Source organism: Lagenorhynchus albirostris, chromosome 20 (assembly GCF_949774975.1).
Source record: "Lagenorhynchus albirostris chromosome 20, mLagAlb1.1, whole genome shotgun sequence".
NCBI classification, from domain to species: Eukaryota; Metazoa; Chordata; class Mammalia; order Artiodactyla; family Delphinidae; genus Lagenorhynchus; species Lagenorhynchus albirostris.
The window spans coordinates 44,080,918-44,096,811 of record NC_083114.1 but is presented as its reverse complement, the minus strand read 5'-3'; the positions used below and the strand labels follow the sequence as shown (position 1 = coordinate 44,096,811).

The following is a 15,894-nucleotide window of genomic DNA, read 5'->3' as shown; positions in this document are numbered from 1 at the left end:
CTTGATACTTAATAAGTTGTTTATCAGGATGGATTAATTTACTGTTTCTAACCATCCTTGTGTTGATAGGGGATCCTCCCTCACCCATTTCCCAGCCAGTTAATATTACAGCAGTTTTGTTATGAATATGATTAGAAATGTTCCATTTCACAATGTGAATACTTGTTTACCTTTAAGCACTTATGGCTAAATGCATCTTGGTCTTTATGATAGCAGTGTAGCTTCAGTAGTGAGAAGGAACCTAGTAGGAGGTAAACTCAGGGTAAAGGGGGACTGGAGTAGGTGGAGATACGGTGTTTGGAAGCTAGTTGATTATTGTAAGGATTTTAGCTTTTACTCTGAGTATCACCTTTGAGTAGAGGGGTGACATGATCTGACCTAGTTTGAAAGAAAAGCTGACTGCTCTGGACAGCAGCAGTGGCATCTGTGCTGGGGGCTGTTGTGATCTCTGGTGCCAGAGGGTGGTGGCTTGGGTCGGGGTGGTGGTGAAGTTTGTGAGGAGTAATGTTTTATTCTGGATATATTTTGAAAGCAGAGCAGGTAGGATTTGCTCATGGGTTAGGTGTGTGGGTTGTGAAAGTGAGTTTTTTGATCTCAGCCAGTTGAAGGAAGGTATTGCTCTTTATTGAGATGGGGAAGATTAGGAAAAGTAGATGAGGGCAGGGGGAGATTAGGAGTTAGTTTATATTACTGTGATAAAGACAGTGAGAGCTAGAGCAACACTCTCTTTGATTTTGGCATTACATATTTAAAATAGTGGATACATGTCATTATACATTGGTCAAAACTGCAAAGAGTAAAACCCTATTGTGTAAACTATGGACTTTAATTAATAATAATAATGTATCAATTGGTTCATCAGTTGTAACAAATGTATTACACTAACGCATAATCATAGAGGAAACTGTTGAGGGGGTGGATATACGGGTTCTCTACTTTTCACTCAGTTTTTCTGTAAACCTAAAACTATTCTAAGAAATAATGTCTGTTAATTTTTAAAAAGCAATCAACGCAGATAGATGCTATCGTGTTTTCTCTGATCTTCGTCTTTTGTTCATTGCTGAGGCCAGTCTTCTTTCTTCTTTTGCAGTAGCATGTCAAATTGCTTTTCCCTCCTAATTCATATCTGTTTCTAACATAATTTCATACCAATTAGATGCCCAGAGTAGACCTGTTTTCCATTCTGTTTAGTTCTTCAGTTACTTCTGAGTTCTTTCCTTAAGCAAAGTAAATATTATTGCCATAATATTTGTCTTGGACATCACCAATATATTGCAGTGGTTTTTAATAGTAAATGATGAATACAAAAAAAAAAATGATGAATACAAAAAATGAATACAAATTAATAGTAAATGATGAATACAAAAAATACAAAAAAAAAATAAATGATGAATAAAAAAAAAAAATCATGAAAAAAAAAAATACAAAAAAATAGTAAATGATGAATACAAAAATAGTAAATGATGAATACCCAACCATATGTGGCCATAGGCTTAAAAATATGATTTCACTGATCTTTTTGTTCTCTTATTCAGTTGGTTATCTGCTCTTTCCCTTTTGCTGTGCAGGGTCATTTACACATTCCTAGGACTTCTCTACTGGGCTTTAGAGTTTAGAGACCAGCCTCCATGATCCCTTCAGGGGATTACAGCTTGCAGGTTCTTGACTTTTCACCTTTATGACTTTCTGTGTGGAGACTGAATTTAGGGTGAATTGGGTATCATTTTGTTTTGCATGCTGCCTCTTAAGGGCAGGGACTAATGTGTTTTTATTTTGTGTGTCACACAAAGTCACATACTTTTATTAATGTTATAATGGAGTGTCTGTGCTTCCTTTATACACACACACACACACACACACACACACACACACATTTATTTATTTATTTATTTTTGGCTGTGTTGGGTCTTCGTTTCTGTGCGAGGGCTTTCTCTAGTTGCGGCGAGCGGGGGCCACTCTTCATCACGGTGCGTGGGCCTCTCACTGTCGCGGCCTCTCTTGTTGCGGAGCACAGGCTCCAGACGCGCAGGCTCAGTAGTTGTGGTGCACGGACTTAGTTGCTCTGCGGCATGTGGGATCTTCCCAGGCCAGGGCTCGAACCCGTGTCCCCTGCATCGGCAGGCGGACTCTCAACCACTGCGCCACCAGGGAAGCCCTGTGTTGGCCTTTTTTAAGTGGAGTTCTTAGCTGTATATGGAAACAGAAAAATGGGTTCAAGAGGTAGGTAAAGACCTTAAATTGAATTCCCTGTTAACAAAGCTTTCCTTTAACACAAAGGCAATGAGGATAGAGGCACTATAGTGCAGTGATTCAAATTAAGGGCTCTGGAGCCAGATGTACATCTTGCTTTTTCTTCTCTGGGCAAATGACCTAACCCCTCAGTGCCTCAGATTCTCCATCTGCAGTATGGGGATAGTAGGTGCTGTCTCTCAGGGTTGTTATAATGATTAAATGATGAAATTCATGTAAAGTTGGTAGCAGTGCCCAGAACAAAGGAAGCATTCCACAAATGTTACCTACTATGTATAGTTTCTAGCTGAAGAAAGAATTCAAATTCAGTAGAAAATATTAGAGCTGGTAATAACACATTTGTTGGTCATGAAATATTGGAGCTATAAGGTATCTTTTACAGCAGTCTTTATTTGCAACCCGTATTATGTTATGAGTGTAAAAGAAGTATTTAAAACTTTGAGAATAAATAAAACCCATGAGGAAGAATGTAGAATTTAAAAAATAGGACCAAGAATTTAATCTAGGATTATTCCTAAATTTAGTGTAGGGCAATGGTTTTCTACCTCTGATAATTAGGGGTAGTCCGTGCTGTGACATCTGCTGTGACTATTGGTTTTTGATCCATCAACTTTTCTTAGCACCCTCTACCCCATCCCCTTAAATGGCATCCTCAGGATTATTCAGGTATCCTGCAATTGTGAAATTCATGGGACCCCTCTCTGGCTTCACTGAGGAAGTTTCATCAGTCTAAGTTTCTCAGAGTGTGATCTTTGGACCAGCAGCATTACCTAGCATCACCTTGGAACTTGTTAGAAATGTAAATTCTGGGACCCCCACCTCAGACCTACTGAATCTGAAACTCTGGAGATGGGGCCCTACAATACGGGTTTAGACAGCCCTGCGGGCTTAACATTTGACTTCTAGTGTAGGGTTTCCAACTCAGGTAACTTCAGGAGTTCAGACATATAATATAAATGAATGACACCTACCAGGTGGGGATAATTTTGAACTGTGGCTCAAGTGCCACAGCTGAAGGAATCAGCTGCTGTTTAGCTAATAGTCATTAAGAGACTTGCAGATCTTGTCTTTGTGTATAATTTTAAACTGCTGGCAAAGAATTGAAAAAATATTGTATCCTTATGTATGGAGGCCAAAGAAAATTCAACTATAAGCAAATAAAACCAACTTCAGGAATGTGACCTTCGTTTGTGATCTCTTATATAGGAGTTTTGTTGTGAGTAAAACTTGATTCATGTCACAGGTTATTATCTTAGGTTAAATTTCTGATGTGGAAAATTTTTTTGGTCATGGGATAAGGACAGTTTTAAGGTTTTTGATAAATGTTATATTGTTTTCCAGAATGAAACTGCTGTTTCATCAGCAGTTTCCCTGAAACCTAGCAGGCATTAGATACAGTTCTTTTTATGTGACTTTTAAAATTTGCTCGGCAGAAAAGGCATCCTTTAAAATTTTTATTGCTTTGATTTACTAATGTAGTTTAACCCTTGTTTTGTATTTACTGGCCATGTGTATTTTTATATAAATAAATCTTTCATAGTCACTTGCTTATATGTCCTTTTGAATTGATTCATAAGTATACATTGTTTTCCCTAGCTTTCTGTTTGCCTTTTTTTTTTTTTTTTTTTTTTTTTTTGCGGTACGCGGCCCTCTCACTGTTGTGGCCTCTCCCGTTGCGGGGCACAGGCTCCGGACGCGCAGGCTCAGTGGCCATGGCGCACGGGCCCAGCCGCTCCGCGGCATGTGGGATCCTCCTGGACCGGGGCACGAACCTGCGTCCCCTGCATCAGCAGGCGGACTCCCAACCACTGCACTACCAGGGAAGCCCTCTGTTTGCCTTTTAATTGGTATGTTTTTTGAATTATAGAAGTTTTAAATTTGGGTAGTCAAATCCATCAGTCTTGTCAAATTCTCTCAAAAAATCCATCTGGGATATTCACTGGAATTAGATCAAACCTGTAAACTAATAACCCTCAGTAAAGATTTGTGCCTGCCTTTCCAGCTGTACACATACTATTGTGAACCACTGTGGATAGGATACTCCCTTCCTCATCTCCACTACCACCAATATTCATTCATTTAACATACATTTATTGAATACTTACTGCACATGAGCCTACAGTAAGCCCCCTATATACAAAGGAGTTCTGTTCTGAGAGCGCATTCATAAGTCCAATTTGTTCGTAAGTCCAACAAAGTTAGTGTAGGTACCCAACTAACACAATCGGCTATGTTGTACTGTACTGTAATAGGTTTATAATAGTTTTCACACAAATATATTTTAAAAAACACAAAAAAAACCATTTTAAATCTTACAGTACAGTACCTTGAAAAGTACAGTAGTACAGTACAACAGCTGGCATACAGGGGCTGGCATCAAGTGAACAGGCAAGAAGAGTTGCTGACTGGAGGAGGGAGAGGAGGTGGGAGGTGGTAGAGCTGAAGGATCGTCAGCAACAGGAGACGGAGGGCAAGCTGCAATTTCACTCACGCCTGACGTTGATGGCACAGGGTCTGGTTCCTTGCTGGATTCAATTCTATCTACCTTCTTGAAGAAAAGATCCAGTGATATCTGGGTAGTAGCTCTTCTTTTCGCATCATAGCTGACACGTGACAATGTACGCCAGACACATGAACTAACTAACGTGATGGGACATGCGAATGCAACTTGAAGATTCGTGTGTTGGGGACTTACTGTGTTGGGTTTGTGGGGCTACATTAGTAAATAAAACAAGAATTTCTTGTGATACATGAGTGAATAAAACAAAGAATTCCTGCCCCTCTTGTAACTGACACTGCTGGAGGAACTGAGGCAATAAATGAATAAATATATATCAAGTGGTAAGTGCTGTGGAAACAAGGGAGAGTCCGGGGAGGGTGGTGGCAGCAGCTTCGCTATTTTGTGTTGGTCAGAGTAGGCTTCTTTGATAAGGTGACCCCAGGGAAATACAGAAACATTGCTCAAGGATATCTGGGAGAAGAACGTGTTTCAAGACAAGTTCATTTAAGTCAGAGAATGGAGGATGAGAAATAGCGAGGAGCCTTGTAGGAACTTTGGCTTTTACTCTGGGTTAGATGGGAACTTTCTGAGCAGAGGACTATAAGGTAAGTCCGAGGCAGGAGGACCACTCAGGAGGCTGATGCCATTTCCAGCTGAGAGATGATGGTTGCTTGGTTGAAGAGGTCTGAGATTAGATGTATTTTGAAGGTAGATCCAAAAGAGTTTCTCGTGGATTAAATATGGTTGTGAGAGAAAGAGAGGAGTTGAGGGTAACAAGCTTTCCAGCTTGAGATACTGGAAGAATATTTTGTTATGTTTTGTTTGCTTTTTACAGAGGAGGAGAGGACTATCAAAAACAGATTTTTGTAAGGATGTGAGGATTTTAGTTTTGGGACACTTATTTGTATCTGGCCAATTTTGTAGCCTTTACTTTACAGTGAACTCTACTTCTGATAGTTTCCCTGTTTTTTTCTCTGAGGGATTTTGTTTTCTTTCTTTTTTCTTTTTTTCTTTGCGGTACACGGGCCTCTCACTGCTGTGGCCTCTCCCGCTGTGGAGCACAGGCTCCGGACGTGCAGGCTCAGCGCCCATGGCCCGTGGGCCCAGCCGCTCCGCGGCATGTGGGACCTTCCCGGACTGGGGCACGAACCCGTGTCCCCTGCATCGGCAGGCGGACTCTCAAACACTGTGCCACCAGGGAAGCCCTCTCTGAGCGATTTTTAAAAATTAATTTTTATTAGAGTATAGTTGACTTACAAGGTGTTTCTGTTGTACACCAAAGTGAATCAGTTATACATATATCCGTTCTTTTTTAGATCCTATTCCCATATAGGTCATTACAGAATATTGAATCTATGCAAGATTTTAAGGTAGACAGTTACATTGCCTGGGAGGAAAGGTTCTTGATATATGCAGGTAAACAGCTTGATGGAATGATTTCTCTCAGTGTCCACCTTGTTGCCTCTACATTCCTACTTTGAGCTTTATAAGTGTTACTGAGTCCAGCCTCTGGCCAACTTCCTGATACTTGATGGTGTTCAAATGTGCTGGCTGAGGAGGAATCTTCTGTATGATTATGTCACACTGCCTTTTTGCGTAATGTTGCTTCTTGGATAACCTGATGCAGTATTTAGTCCTTTTCCTTGCTCAACAGTCAGTGAAAACCATTTTCCATCATTTTATGGAAATGATGCTTCAGCTTCTCATTGCCAACTAAATATCCTTGGATATCAAATACAATTTTCTGTCTGCTTTCATCTAGCTTTCATTTCATTATTTGAAATTTGTAACACAGGAAAGAAATGAGCTCTTTTTTTTTTTAAGTTTGTGGAAGGGATTGGCAATAGATGCCTTCGCTGCCTTTGGTTATTAGAAATTCTGTATATGATATAGTGATTAGAAATAGAAATCTATCTTTTCCTCATGTGTTCCTATTTTTTTTGCCTTAATGATTCTTCTAAATTTTGGTTATTGGAAATTTCTCTAGCTATTCAGAGATTAACCTGTATTCTTAGTTTCTAGCTGTGTGAAACTTTAAGATTCTAATTTTAATGAGTATTTAAAGGGAAGTTGGTGGAGCGCAAATTGGATTTCAATAACTGTCTAATATCTGAAACTGGAAAAAGGATTTTTCATAACCCAGTGGTAACGTGGGTGCTCTTGTCGTCCCCCCCCAATCCTGTCATACAGCATGTCACTGCTTTTGAGCTAGGTAGTTAATACTTGTATACCTATTTTTTTTATGTGACTCTTTGTAATGTTAAGATTTTCTGTTCCTATCCCAGAGAGACCCTCACTCTTAACCCTGGATACTGTGAGTCTAGCAGCTGTGTGCTCTGGATGTCTGATGGTGATCTCAGTTTTACTTAGTCTGCATTATTGGTTTTTTATAAGTCATCTAAAGATCCTAGAGATTTCAGAATGTAGGTGTTTCAGACATTTTGCACATTTGGACGTAGCACATAACTATTGGATCGTTTTTGGTTGAACGTTGTACTGTGTAACTTGCTGCCGACAGTCATTTTACTTTTATCTTGTTAATGGATCTTTATTTGCATAAAAGGAAAGAATTGGAGATAGGACTGAAATCAGAATCAAAGATGGAATTGCCACCATTCAGGCCTTTGCAGCATCCTGTTGTTACTTTAATGAGATTTAAAAACATTTCTAGATCAGGGAAAAGTATAATCCACCAGCACTGTTCTACTGGACTTGAAGATTTCCCATCCTGGACTAGAACTAGGTGACTTAAAGGCAGCACTAGGTCAAGTGTTTGACATGGTTCAGTGCCTAGCTTTAGTGTTACTTTTAGGTAAATCAGCTTTTGCTGCAGTATATCTTCGAGAAAAAGGAAGTACAGTATCTACCCCTGCTGTCTGTGGCAGCATTGAAGATAGGATTTATCAAATACAATCTCTTTTATTGAACTCATTGACAGTATGTTGGCAGTAAGAGGTGTAGCAAATCTTTGTCTTTTCTCTATGTTACTAGAAATTACATTCCTTGTTGTTTTTCTTTTAGTAAGGTTAGTGGTAACCACCTCTAAGTTAAGTGATTCTTAAGGTGTAGTAGAAAAGGTTTTATCATTGACACCTTTGAAGATTCAATGGATAATATCTAATTTGTAATAAAAATGGAAGGAGCTTGGTCCTCACATTTAAGAGAAGTTAAATCTCCTTACATCAAAGTCCCTGTGTTGATCTGTTTGTCCTCTTCTAATGAAACATTACCATTCAAGAGGATTTTAAAGAATTAAAAACAAAAATTAATCCCATTTTTGTTTTCTACGTTGGCCAACATGTAACCTGAACTCTAAATTTTCTAGTACTTTCCACTATTTAGCTTTAAAGTGTTTATAAATGTGAGAGCTTTTTTAGAGGAAATGATTTTTTGGTTCAAGTAAATAATTATTCTTAGATCCCATGGAATATCTTAAGTTCTAGATATGTGGTAGTATTCTACTAACCCTGTAAAAAAAAAGAACTATTAAAGCTCTAAGTTCACATAGCTAAAAAAGAGTCTATTTATACAACATACACTATTTTATACAAATAAATACTGGTACATAGGTGGCAACATTACAGTTTACTATTCATGTGATATTACAAAAGCAAATATTAGTACTGTATCTTTCTGCATTTAGGTAACCAAAAAGCAATTCATTGTGTAAAAGTTTAATGGATTTTTATACAGCACATGCAGACAAAGAAAATTTACCAGTAAAACATTTACTAAAAGCAAGGAACAAAATACAAGTTAAAATGAATTCCCATTCAGGTAGTAAGTAGCCCAGTACATGTAGACATATATTCTGGTGCAAACTGGCATAAAGTACATGGCAGAACAACACCTTAGAAAGCATCCTAGTGTCCTGCACAGACAGCACAGAGCAATTATTTTACTAATTATTAGCACAGAGTAAGCAATAGGAAAGAGTTGAACGAACCCTGTGGATTGTTGGAATCCACATCTTTTTCTTCATTATTGATAATGACTGCAGTAGAAACCAGTTCATCATTATATTTGCGTAAGTATTACTCTGCAGCCTTAGTCACATGTTCTATTTAAAGCATGACCCTGCTTTTAAATCAGTGTCTCTTGTTTTGAGCTGTAAATTATCAGAGTAATAAATTTACATTTTGAATATTAGGGGCGAAATATACCTCTGCCTCTGGTAAACTGAGTTTCTGTGGCATGTTGTTTTTGTTGAGGAAACAAAAACATAAACTCTTACACTTGAAGCTGTTATTCTTGCACTGTGTTTTGTGTTCTGCTGTGCCACTGGGGTGTGGTAACATCTTCACAGCTCACCTCAGGCTTGCTAACTGTACACCTCCCACCTTTGTTAACAGTTCAGCTTTCTGTCCACGTTGCTGGTATTTTGAACACAAGATACTTTTTGGACACTTGGGGTGGGGTTTTCCATTTTTCATTAACTACCACATTGTGACAACTTCCTGCTGAAAATTACATCTGGTTAGAAACTGTATATGACAAATGTATTTGTAGAATGAAACCTGTTCATAATTGGGGGTTGCAGTCCTCCCTTAATGCTGCCTATCTTTAATTAGTTTATTTGTCTTTAATTAGTTTATTAGCCAATCTCCAAAAAAATATTACCATGACGTTCGGCTTTGTATTGGTATTTAGAATAATACTTGTATATCAGCCTGTTAGTTTTGACCTTAAGAAAATTGAAAAGGGCTGTTCATTAATGTCAAAAGAAAAAATGTGTTTATCCACCAAAGTTCTTGTGAACTGAAATGTTTCAAGGAATTTTCTTTTCCTTTTATATTTTCAAGTTTTCACACAGTTAAAGTGTTGTGGTTTCTTTCTTATTTTTTCCTTGACCTCAGACAAGAAAGAAAAAGAGAAAAAATTCTTTCGGTTAAGATGTGTCGAAATTCAGAAATAACAAATAAGTTTCATCTTTCCTGCCAATTCACAGTGCTTGATGTCCTGGAACACTTGCATGAGAATGCTTATGAGCTAAGTTCAGGATCATTGGGAGAGACTGCCAGGATTCTTTGTCCACCAAGGGTGACTAAGGAGGAAGTGCTGTAAATTGGCCAAGAAATCATCTTTCCCTTGCTTTGGTTTTCAACATTAGAGTATTATTTTGGCTAGCCACTGTCAGTTGTTAAAACAGATTTGTCTGGGAATAAACTGTCATTAAATGGATGTTGTGTTAATTTTATTAATCACTTTTGGCTTCGAATTGCTGCCTTTTATGATATTTGACTCCCCTTCTACTTTGTTTCCTTGAAGACTTAGGATTTGTAAAGAAGCAGAGAAGCTGTGTGATTCCTTACACATAAGAGTGACAGGAAGAAATAAGGTTTGAGGAGATTTTATTGAGGAGAAGTAATATGTGATTTATGTTAGGAGTGGGTAGTTAAGGAGTTATTGGAGTAGCCCATTGGTGGTAGATGGGGACTTGGTACTGTGGTAGCTTCAGAAATGAAATGAACCTGTAAAACCAAGAGATTTTACAAGATGGGAAGGTTGCGAACCTTGAAGAGTGATGAAAGTTGGAAATGGGATATGAGGGTTAACTAGCTTTACCTCTTTTAGAAAAGGGGGGACATTTTTATAGTTCAAGAATGATCCAGAGGTTATTCTTGACCTCTTGAGGTTCTTTCCTGAATTTGGGCTGGTACTAGACCTGTAGCCAATATTGAACCAGATAATTGTACTTAAAAAAGAAAGTATCTTTATATCTTGTGCTTTTTCCATCAGGGTTAGGGAACTATATGCCTTGTTTCTAAAGAGAAATAATTGGATAATACTTTATCACAATGGTTGGCTTCAATGGCTTATATTTGGAATGTATTGAAGTTAGTAAAATACTATTGCTATCCTTGATCTTAGTTATTATGGTATGATTAAGTATTAACTCATTTCTAATTCTACTATGGTTAGATTTGTTCTCTCTTTTTTTTTTTTTTTTTTTTTTTGCGGTACGCGGGCCTCTCACTGCTGTGGCCTCTCCTGTTGCGGAGCGCAGGCTCAGCGGCCATGGCTCACGGGCCTATCCGCTCCGCGGCATGTGGGATCTTCCTGGACCGGGGCACGAACCCGTGTCCCCTGCATCGGCAGGCGGACTCTCAACCACTGCGCCACCAGGGAAGCCCTGTTCTCTTTTATTATAATGTATTTCACCCTATCAGTGGACTATGTTAAACTTCACTTACAGTCACTTAAAATGTTTGTTACTGAGTATGTAGAACCTGATTGGAGATGGGGCTAAGGGCAGTATGACGACTTCTTCTCTCTTGGAATAGAATTTTGTGGAAGATCATAAAATATTTTGGCTACAGAATATACCAGATGCCAGTTACCCCCTCTAATATTAAAGTTGCCATTTTCTATCAGACTTTTAGTTTTTAAAGAGCAGTTGAACATTACATTACAGTTAGAGCTAAAATCTAACTTTTCTTTAATTAATTAATTTATTTATTATTTTGACTGTGTTGGGTCTTCGTTGCTGTGCGCAGGCTTTCTCTAGTTCTGGCGAGCGGGGGCTACTCTCAGCGGTGTGTGGGCTTCTCACTGTGTGGCTTCTCTTTTTTGCGGACTATGGGCTCTAGAGCACGTGGGCTTCAGTAGATGCGGTGCGTGGGCTCAGTAGTTGTGGCTCGTGGGCTCTAGAGCACAGGCTAGGTAGTTGTGGCGCATGGGCTTAGTTGCTGCTCATGTGGGATCTTCCCGGACCAGGGCTTGAACCCGTGTCCCCTGCATTGGCAGGCGGATTCTTAACCACTGCTCCACCAGGGAAGCCCCTAAAATCTAACTTCTTTATTTTCCTTCCCAGAGGTAAGGAGCACTCTGGTCCTGAATTTGTTGTTTATCAGTTTTATGCATTTACTATTTATGTATTGGTAGCAGTTGTTTTTTTATATATATATATAAATTTATTTATTTTTTGTTTGTTTATTTTTGGCTGTGTTGGGTCTTTGTTGCTGCGCACGGGCTTTCTCTAGCTGTGGCGAGTGGGGACTACTCTTCGTTGTGGTGTCCAGGCTTCTCATTTTGGTGGCTTCTCGTGTTGTGGAGCACGGGCTTCAGTAGTTGTGGCTCACAGGCTCAGTAGTTGTGGCTCGAGGGCTCTAGAGCACAGGCTCAGTAGTTGTGGCGCATGGGCTTAGTTCCTCCGCTGCATGTGGGATCTTCCTGGACCAGGGCTCGAACCCATGTCCCCTGCATTGGCAGGTGGATTCTTAACCACTGTGCCACCAGGGAAGTCCCAATAATTCTTATTATTGTTTTTTGGGTTTTTTAAAAAGTTTTAATGTAGTTTTTCCATTCCACATTGTTGAAATTTAGTCGTGTTGAGACATACAGTAATAATTAAATTGATAAACAATACTCCATTAAATTCCTTTACTACTTGTTTATATCTATAGTAGTACTTACTTTGTTTAGCTTATTATTAGTTTTTATGTTTTTCCATTCAACATTGTCTTCTGAGATATTGTCATGTTGATACAGATAGTTTGGTTAATATGTTTCTATTGCTATAGAAAAATCCAGTAAATTATAGTGTATCTGTTTCCCTACTTTAGCAAATTAAATTGTAACTAATTTTTAGTTATTACCAACTATTGCAGTGAACCTGTTTCTTCATGCAGATGTGCAGGTCATATTCTCAGAAATAGAATTTCATGATGGCTAGGTATACACATTTTCCACCTAGCCAAGTATTTCCAGATTACTCTTGAAAAGTGGTGGTGCCAGTTTTTATTATTGTTGGAAATGTATGAATTACTGTTTCCCACATCTCACTAACACTTGGTTTTTCCAATCTGGGTTTGAAATGACTTCTTAGTATTTGACCTACTAATATTTTAACCAAGAATCTAACAAGACCTGGCATATTTTTATGTATTTAGTGGCCATTTGGATCTCTCTTACGTGAATTTTTAATTTATTCATCTTTTGTTAGATTATATTCTTCTTAAACCTCTTTGGTGGAGTTCTGTTATATATTCTGATGTGTTATTTTTAGTTTTATGTGTTACAGATATCTTTACCAACTAGTAGCTTGCCTTTAACTTTATTAAATCTTTTGCAGTATGTTGAAAATTAGCTAAATTTTTTGTGTGTCTTATTTAAGAAATCCTTCCCTGCCCTGAAATTCCAAAGATAATCTTATTTAAGTTTGACTTTTCAGATTTAGGAATTCCAAAAATAGTGAATTATATCATAAAGAAAGGAAGTAATTTTACTTTTTCATGTAAAGAACTGGCATCTCAATGCCATTTATTGAATAATTCAGTCTTTCCTCACCGCTCTGAATGCCCATCTCTTTTATATATCCAGTTCTAAGTTTGGGAGTTTTGTATTCTGTCCCACTGGTCTTTTTGTCTTTCTAGACTGCCTTAATCACCATAGCTTTACCCTAAGTCTGTAGTGTGAGTTTTCAGCATACTTTCTTTAGAATTTCTCTAGTGGTGTTCCTCTCCTCCACTGTTGTGGATTTTTGGATGTTTGTAAGTTTCCAGTAACAACCCTGTGGTGGGGGGAATTCCGTGGCAGCCCAGTGGTTAGGACTTCGCGCTCTCACGGCAGAGGGCCCGGGTTCAGTCCCTGGTTGGGGAACTAAGATCCCATAAGCCGTGCAGCCCAGTCAAACAAACAAAAAACCCTATGGGAGATTTGATTGGAGCTTATTTGAATTTGTAGGTAGATGTGAAAATTGCCATCTTAAAATCTATCTCACCATTTATGTAGGTCTTTTGGTTTTATTATTTTCTCTGCAAAGATCTTTTGTGTATAATATTAGCATTTGTTAGTGTCGTAAATAGTTTAAAAAAATGAGTCTTTTCTACTTGTTGGCACTTGGAAACACTGTTAATTTTGGTATGTTGATCTTTACTCGGCAACTTTGCTGAATTCTTGGTTAGCTCTATAATTTGTGGTGTCTTGGATTTTCTATGTAGATAACGTAATCTTTATCCTTTATATGTCTTAAAGTAGAAAATATTTCTATCTCCTGAGAAATTAAGGCAATTCAGAAAAACTGCCACAGACAGGATCAGGATACTTAGAAGGCAGTTTCAGCTAGTTAATTTGGGAAGTATCTATGTGAAGAGTTTTATCCATGTGTGTCCTGTGACATACATACATAAACATACATATAGTCTTAAGTTTTTCTTGACACTAGAGTGTTCTGTATAAGGGCATTTAGACGTTAAAACCATCCCACTCCCATTTAGTATAAATGTTGCTGCTACTCTTGGATTTCACTCAGTTTATTTCCTTTTAGGAGGCGCAGGTCAGAATGGAGATGGGCTGCAGACCGAGCAGCTATTGTCAGCCGCTGGAACTGGCTTCAGGCTCATGTTTCTGACTTGGAATATCGAATTCGGCAGCAAACAGATATTTACAAACAGATACGTGCTAATAAGGTAAGGGATAAGTGTCTGGTCTTTTTCAGCTCAGCTAAAAACTATCATTATCCCCTTTTCCCCATCCCTCAGTAACTCTTAACTATGTCAGAGAGAATGGTTTAATATGATCTGATATAGCGGTTTAATTTGTTTAAGAGCCTGGTGTTACTTAGCATAATGCAGACAACACTGTTAGAATATAATGTTAGATTAGCTCATGGGTTTAGAACAAAACAGTTTGAATATCTGGGCTAACAGGGAACATTTTAAAAAAGGCACTATTTAATGTAAGCCATTGACCATACCTGCATATTTGTTATATTTATGGAAAAGTGGTGATGACTGTGTTTTCATCTTATTTTTTTACTTAGATGCGTTTCTGTTTTACTGCTAAGCCTCCCTTGCTTTCTTGAGGAAAAATAAAGTTTTTCCTGAAAGATCATTCAGGCAAGATTAGACACTGGTGATTTCATTTTCCTTTGTTCTCCTTCTTGCAGTGGACTGACTCTTAACGATACAGCTTTTATCTTTAACAGTGATACTTGTATAGTTCTTCTTCTGAAAAATGTCCTCTGCTTATTTGGAGTTTGACTGGGGGAAAAATGTACATGGAAAAGAAATCCATTCAGTAAATAGTTGAGTGACGGCTGTGTACCAGCACTGTTCTCCTTAGTGGGGTCACAGTAAATAAAAATCCTCCTTTCTTGGTGCTTATGTTCTTGCAAGGTACTTATTGTGTTAGCTTGATGCAGTGACTTCCCTGACTGAACATGTGGGTCTAGATGAAGCATCTACTGCCCCTAAAAATAAGTGTCACAACGTTTTTGTCCTGCCTTAGTGCTGGTCAAAGCCTTAAGAAAATTGCTATGTACCGTGAACTGCATACATTAAATTAATTAGTAGACCAAGAGTTAAAGGATGACTAATTGACAAGATGAACAAAAGGGTAAGAGTTTGAAGTAAAAGTCCTGCAGCCTCCCTTGTATATTATGTAAGCTTTTATTCCAAACATTTCACTGGAGCATTCTTTGAGCTTCTTCCCCAAATGGGCTTATATGTAATTCTCCAGAAGTTCAGTAGAACATACTATAATTGAGGGCAAAGTCCAGAGGACTTACCTTAAAAAAATAGTAATAATAATTTGTTCCTTTAGGATAGGGAACACATTAAATCCTAACTTTAAAAATTAGCTAGCACAAATGAGGAATTAAATCTAAAAATATTCACCAAGGATGGTAAACATTATGCTTAGCTCTTTTTCACAAAGAAAATTAAGTGATATTTGTAGAATATGAGCTGGAATGTTGATAAAGAATATCTGGGAGATGACTGGATATGCCTATCCTGAGGAGAAAAACAGTCTTCCTCTGTCATGGACACCTCTCCAGTGTCTGGTATTTTATAGCCAATAGTTAAGAGAGAATTTTCATATTTGAGAACTAGAGTCTCTTAGTAACAACTGAGGTTATTAGAATGGTAGTCAGTCATATTTGTTGCTTTATCTATTTTATATATACATATATAATTATACGTACTGTGTGTTTATATATGTGTTTATGTTATATTAGTTCCTCATTATAAAACTACTGTATTTCATAGACTCAAAGATGCTGTTGATTGTAAGCTGCACCATTGTTATGTGCCACTAAGAAGTGATTTCAGTTAAACTAAGACATACCATCTGGAACACTATTGTGTTTTAACTTTCATATTCAGTCAGCTTTTTTAAAAAAGATGCTCCCATGTCTTAAA

General features: G+C 38.0%; 1 protein-coding gene across 5 annotated transcripts in view; it reads left to right on the top strand.

Annotated features, from left to right (window-relative positions):
* KANSL1 (KAT8 regulatory NSL complex subunit 1) overlaps nucleotides 1-15,894 on the top strand; it is a 169,919-nt gene that overhangs the window by 94,205 nt on the left and 59,820 nt on the right. For all 5 annotated transcript variants that reach the window (XM_060133502.1, XM_060133503.1, XM_060133500.1 and 2 more), the window contains one exon: nucleotides 14,019-14,160. In XM_060133502.1, coding sequence (XP_059989485.1) covers nucleotides 14,019-14,160 — 142 coding nt within the window. The remainder of the gene's footprint in view (nucleotides 1-14,018; nucleotides 14,161-15,894) is intronic.